At 38.7% G+C, this 6,956-nt stretch overlaps 1 protein-coding gene across 1 annotated transcript; it reads right to left on the bottom strand.

Annotated features, from left to right (window-relative positions):
- Positions 1-457: 457 nt before the first annotated feature.
- LOC106337535 (protein NUCLEAR FUSION DEFECTIVE 4) lies at positions 458-2,548 on the bottom strand. The gene has a single exon (XM_013776636.1). It carries the CDS (start codon positions 2,286-2,288, stop codon positions 570-572), a length of 1,719 nt encoding a protein of 572 aa, XP_013632090.1. The 5' UTR covers positions 2,289-2,548; the 3' UTR covers positions 458-569.
- Between the last annotated feature and the right edge of the window lie 4,408 nt (positions 2,549-6,956).

Raw genomic sequence — 6,956 nt, forward strand, 5'->3', positions numbered from 1 at the left:
AACGATGTAAACTCCTCGTAAACATTACATGGAGTTTACATCGAATGTTTACGAGTGATTAACATCGAAATATTTACGACGGTTTTACATCGAAATGTTTACGAGTGATTTACAACGAAAGTATTTACGTGTGCTTTACATCGAAATAATTACGTGGGCTTTACGACGAAGACTTACGTGGCGTTTACGACGAATCCTTTCCCTGCGCTTTACGAGGAATATATTTCGTCGTAAACGTAACGAGTCGTTTACGACGAAACCTCCGTTACGACGGACGTTTAACAACGAAACGTCTTTCGACGTTAATTCGTCGTAACACCCCGTTTACGACGAATTTACAACGAATACTGCCATAGTAAAAAATATGTTTTCTCGTAGTGAAAACGCTTCTACAATTTGAGGCTTTGAGCTAATTAATTAAAGAAAAATTAACCATATTGAAGCAGAATAAAGAACCTGATCTCTATAAAAAAATTTATTCATCTATTATTAAGCAGACATAAATCAATTTGTCTGATAATGATTATCCAAATAAATTCAACGGCTATTTTTTTTTTTTTTTTGCCTCATCAAGACTTTCTCGAGTCAGACACCATTGCAGACTCGTCGGACTCATGACTGTCCCTAAACTTCTTGTAAATATCACCTTTGTAAAACTTTCTCGTCCTTATCGCTAGACCCAAAGACACAAGCGCTCCAAAGAACGTCACCGCAGCCAAAATCACAAACGGCAATTTATAACACTGGCTCCCTAAGCAAGTCAAGTCTTTCACATCTTTTCGAGTTAGCCCTCGAGCCGTCAACTGCTTCATGGCCTCTCTATCGTAAAGCATTCCCGTGACGCGAACGTTCAAGATGTAAGATCCAAGCGGGCTAGCAAGCTGTCCGCAGTTGAACAACGTGGAGAAGTACTTGAGCCCGAATAGTTCCGAGATGATGGCAAAGAGCAAAGGAAGCTGCGCGCCGAAAGAGAATCCCATTAGAATGGACGCTATGTATACCGAGCCTGGTACCGGGAAGGCGATGAGAAGGTGGCCCGCGCAGCTTAGTAAGAGGACTAGTGTCATCATGAGCGGTCGGGGTAGTTTATGCTTGGCGAGCAAGTATTCAGAGACAAAACCAGAGAACACTCGACCGAAGTAGTTCCATATGCTGACCAAAGAGACAAAAGAGCTAACCGCGTGGTTCGGATAACCGAGTGATTCACCTATTTGTCCTAGGTTGTCTAAGGCCGTCAAGCTCGATCCTAAACCGCAGAAAGTCGCTAGAAAAAGGATGATCATGTCGAGGCTTAACAATGCTTGTAGTATTGTGTAGTCTTCCCCTCTTGGCGGCGGATCAAAAACCGTCAACAAACAAGATTTCATCTCCTTCTTTTCTCCATCCTCCTTGAGATGATCAATGTCCTTTTCGGGTTTCTCAATCTTGACCTCGCTAGGCTCCTCCTCAGCCAGCTTCTTCATGTTCCACACTTCGATCTCTTGCTTAACCGCAACCGTTAGAGGCACAAAGAGCAAGACGCAGCATATGGTAGCGCTTGCGATGTAAGCGGCCTTGGTGAAATGAACTTGCTTCTCAGCGATGTTCATAGCCATGAGGAACAAGGCCAAGAAGATTGAGATGTAGAGGAAGTTGTAAAACACGTTGATCTCATTCCTCTGCCTCACAACTTTCTTCTCTCTTATGGAATACACAAACACAAGGGAGACCACAGCGGGTAGCCACGCGATCAACAGAATCAAAGACTTGGAATCGTTACCGTAAATAGCAAAGTAAAGCTGCGTAAATATCGCTCCGCTTAACCCAACGTAACCTTTAAGCAAACCAAGCATGACTCCTCTGCTCTCGGGGAAGTTCTTGACGCAAGTAACCAAAGCTCCTGTGTTTGCAAAGTTCTGAGAGTTTGCTCCTATGCAAATGTAGAGACACATTTGCCAAACTCTCGGTTTCGCTACTTTCCCCGTTACGGTGAGCCAGATCATGAAGTAGCCGACGAAGTTCATGGCGGAGCCGATGACGAGGACGAACCAAGTCGGCGTGACCTCGGCTATGAGTCCGGACATGACTCCCACGTTAGCTCCGAGATCTTTAAAGAAACCTAACAGGTTCAACGTTGTCTGGTCGTAACCGAGCGTGGATTTGATATCTTTAGAGTAAGTCCCGAAGAGGTAAGTGGCTCCAGCGCAAGCCATGATGAGGAACGAAGCAAACACCATGAACCATCTTCCATTGAAAAAATGAATCAAGAACCGTACGGTCTCGCCGGATGAATGAATCTCGCTACCCATTTTGAAAACTAGAGTGAGGCTATAGAATCAAGATCTCTGTAGATTTGAATCTTGGAAAGATTTTGAGTATTTTGAAGACTATCTTGGTTGATAGATATAGGCTTTAGTGGTACTGGGCGGATCCAGAATGAGAGGTGAAATGATTGAAGTGCAGAAAGAGTCCCGAGGCTATAAAGTAGAACAAGAGAATAGGAGAGCTTGTAGACACATGTGTGTATCGAAGTGCGGGCTGATTGTCGGAGACTTTTGAGGAAGATTTCACCATTTTATTGACGCCAAGAAAATAGTAATAAAGATTGACCATATTATCTGTCTTTTCTAATTTTGTCAGTAAGATAATGATAAGAAGATTAACTGATGTTGAAAAGTAATTCTTTCTGTCTTTGGACAGTAAATATCAAGACCCAGATTTAGAAAAGGATGATAGACCAATGTTCAGTATATGTTTACCAAATTTAAGAACAGATAAATAGTTGATAAATTGGTTTAAGTTGAATTTATCTGAAAATAAATCGGTTTATGCTGACATGAAATCTCTTTTTAGACACTTTTCTAGTTACATGTGGATTGTGGAGGCTGACAAAACAGTAGTTATTATTAGTAAACAATGTCTAAAAGTTGCTAGAGATTGTCTTAAACTACTATTTTAGAACAGTATGTAAAATCAGATAAAACACCTCTAATAATCATCTCTAATGATGTTTCATTTTTTTTTGTTTTTGCTTCCTTTTGCGATTTTTATTTGAGAAAATGATTAGAATAGCACTAAAATTTTTTTTGTCACAAATATAGCATCTAAAAATAAAAATGACCAAAATAACACTTAATGTTTTATGAAAAGAGATAAATATACACTTATACCTCAATGGTAAATTAATTTAGACATTAGGTTTTAGAGTTAAGGGGTGGGGTTTAGGGTTTAGGGTTTAGGGTTTAGGGTTTAGGGTTTAGGGTTTAGGGTTTAGGGTTTAGGGTTTAGGGTTTAGGGTTTAGGGTTTAGGGTTTAGGGTTTAGAGTTTAGGGTTTAGGGTTTAGAGTTTAGGGGTGGAGTTTATGGTTTAGGGTTTATAGTTAAGGGGTGGGGTTTAGGATTTAGGGTTTAGGATTTAGGATTTAGAGTTTAGGGTTTAGTGTTTAGGGTTTAGAGTTTAGGTTTTAGGGTTTAGAGTTGGAAAGTGGGGTTTTGGGATAAGATTTCAAATTTTGAAAAATAAAAAAAATTTAAATTTTTCAAAAGATAAAATGCTATTTTGGTCGTTTTAGTTTTTGAAGACTATTTTTGTGACATAAATTTAGAAATGTGCTATTTTGGAAATTTGCCCTTTTTATTTTGTTTTAGTAGTACTTTATTTCTTACTTTAAAATGAAGTACTAAATAGTATTGTTTGAAATTTAAAAGTATTATTCATATTTTCTAAGATGAATTTTTAATTATATATATATATATCAGTTTAGATGAATTAATTTTAGGGGTATAAATGTTTTTTCTTCTTTAAATTTTTTTTTGGTCATTTTAATCTTTTATGTTATATTTATAATAAAATAATTGTGCTATCCTATGGAATTTGTTAATCGATTATTGGTAATGATGTAGAGAATCGCTTTTATACTACCCATAGGTTGTTTGGATACATTTGAGAGCCTTTGCAGTGCTTTCCTCTGGTCAGGCTCCATCACTCAAACTCATAAAGTTAAAGTTGCTTAGACAGATTTGTGCTATCCTAAGGAAGAAGGAGGTTTAGGTAATGTGCAACACTACTCGGGTTTTTGCACTAAGCCTGATATGGCGTCTCTTCACTGGACGCTCTTTATGGAAGTCCTGGATTCAGGTATATCTTTTGAGGAATAGTTCGTTTTGGGATGTGAAAGAGATTTTTCAGGGATCATGGATTTGGAGGAAACTGTTGAAGCGTAGAAGTGTTGCTTATCAGTTTCTTCGACATGAGGTTCGAAATGGAGAGTCGGTATTCTTCTGGTTTGACAATTGAATGTCATTTGGGAAGTTCTCGATATCACGGGTGAGCAAGGCACACGCTATCTGGGCATCTTACGGGAAGCAAAGGTCAGCGCTGCTATTGATGATAATCGATGGAGACTAGGTGGAGGGCGTAGCCGTATATTTGAAGATCTTATCATGAGGATAAGTGAACAACCAAGTGACTCGGGGCCAGATATAGTTCTGTGGAAGCATGCGGAGAATGATTATCATGCCTCTTTTTCGGCAGTTAAAACTTGGGAGCAAATAAGAATCAGAAAGAGAAGGTTGAATGGTATAATGTGATTTGGTTTTCACAGGCTGTACCAAGATTCTCTTTTATAACATGGCATGCAATCAAGAATCGTCTGTCAACTGGTGACCGTACGAGGAGCTGGGGTGTATAACAAGAATGTTTACTTTGCGGGGAGAAAGATGAAACTAGGGACCATCACTTTATGGCATGCCCCTATAGCTATATGGTTTGGGTTACTGTTACATGAAGGCTGTTAGGAAATCGCATCACTCCGGATTGGCAGGGCACTGTAATGAGGATAACGATGGATCATCATACTAGACTGGATGGAGTGCTGATGAGAATAGTTTTCAAATGATGGTTTACCATATTTGGCAAGAGCGAAATGCGTGGAGGCATGGGAAATCCTGGACACCGATGGAGAATCTGGCACATCAGATTGACAAACTATGAGGAATAGAATCCTATCTCTGAGATACAAGCATGACAAATAAGTTTGAAGGACTCATGAGGAGATGGTTCGAAGTTACAATATGATCCTTTAATCATTTGCATCAGGCATAGATTTTTGTTTTTCCTCTTTCATAGTATTAGGGATATATATCCCACATCGAGAATTCTAAAGGAAATTAAGTAATATATAAAGGATTAGGGTCAATCCACTAATCACCAATTGGTTTTAAGTTGGAAGCCCATAATTAAACCTGAATCTAACATGGTATCAGAACCCATATCCTAAATACCCTAAACTCCTAATTAAAATTAAAATTAACTCTTCTGACCGGGTATAAAGGTCGTGATTAACCCTTCCAACCGGGTATAAAGGTTGTGTTAAACTCGTTCGCCCGAGTATAAATGTCCTCAAGTTCCGAGATTTCTGGCCGATAAGAGCCATCATCTCGAGGAGGGGTATTAGGGATATATATCCCACATCGGGAATCCTAAGGGACATTAAGTAATATATAAAGGATTAGAGTCAATCCACTAATAACCAATTGATTTTAAGTTGGAAGCCCATAATAAAACCTGAATCTAACACATAGTTTATCAAGATAGTTAGTTCAAGTTAATACATCTTGTAAATGCCTATTTTTTTCTAATATCAATAAATTTGAAATTTCATTAAAAAAATGTAGAGAATCGGTGGCAGTAGTAAGAAAATTGAAGAAAAATGCAAATCTACGAAATATAATAAATCTTGTTGTGAAACAATAGATTTAGAGCTGAATGTTTCTGTATTTTATTAATCATAACGTGGGTTCTTTTATATAAGGATTACAAGTCATAGAAAAAGAAAGTATCCAAAAACCTAAACCAACAAGGATTAGAAAAACTACTAATACATAATAATGGAAAGGTAACAATTACAAGGAAAAGGAAATAGAGTTTCCTTTTCTCCAAAGCATAAGCCGCCTCTTTCTCTCTCTTAAGGTCATGGCCGCCTCTCTCTCTCTCTAGGGTTGGGTCGTCTCTCTCTCTCTAAGTGTATGGACCGGTTATGGCCCGGGCCGGTTATGGACATCCATCAATTGATTTATAACACCTCCCCCTTGGATGCCATAACCATTCAGTGATTGTAATACGCTTAATGTTGCCTAATTAAAACCTTATCAGGAAAACCCAGTGGGACAAAACCATGATGAAGGAAAAAAAGTACAACACGTACTGCTCCCCCTGATGTGAACCTCAGTGTCGGTTATACATTCTACGCATCTTGGTGCGTGATATTTCCTATATGTATAGGATGGGAGTAATCGACAAGTTTCATTACTGAACCGTAATTAGACCACTTTGACCTCTCGGATCGTTTCTCAATCATGTCTTCTGACATCGTGTATACATGGTCAAGAAGTGATCATTTGCTGTCGACCACTCTATACTTTGGTCAGACATGTAGGGCTATGGTCCTCGACCAAAAACATCCTCACGGATACTCTATTTGGCTATTAGCCGCCTATGACGATGTTAAAATGCTGATTGATAGGTAACAGACTGTATGAGTTTTCTCTATACTACCATCGATTATGCACTAATCTGATCGATCCATGTTGAGTCATAGACTTCTTTTATACATGTTCATAACTTGTCTCATGAGTGTCCAAGATCATGACTTGATCAATGATCATTGTTGTAATGAATTTTACGATCTTATCTAACTATGGCACTGTGGCCAAATACACTCACGAATCTCACATGTGGTCATCGATCTCTATTGCCTTAGGCAATGCCATATTCGTTTTTCATTGCAGTCCTATCCTTATATTGATGTCGTCTCATGACCTCTGTTCCTGTGGATCATATCACACAATGAATATATATTAGGTCATGGACTTCGATCACACATTCTTATGGACTGCAACCTATTGGTATCCGGTTGAGAAGGATATATTAAATGTCTCCTCTCAGCCTCACAGCAGCAGCAGACTGTTCTGCTATG

This window comes from Brassica oleracea, chromosome C4 (genome assembly GCF_000695525.1).
Source record: "Brassica oleracea var. oleracea cultivar TO1000 chromosome C4, BOL, whole genome shotgun sequence".
Lineage (NCBI taxonomy): Eukaryota > Viridiplantae > Streptophyta > Magnoliopsida > Brassicales > Brassicaceae > Brassica > Brassica oleracea.

What these genes read in the sequence shown, in the direction of transcription:
- LOC106337535 (XM_013776636.1), bottom strand. Translation starts at nt 2,288, where the DNA reads ATGGGTAGCGAGATTCATTCATCCGGCGAGACCGTACGGTTCTTGATT.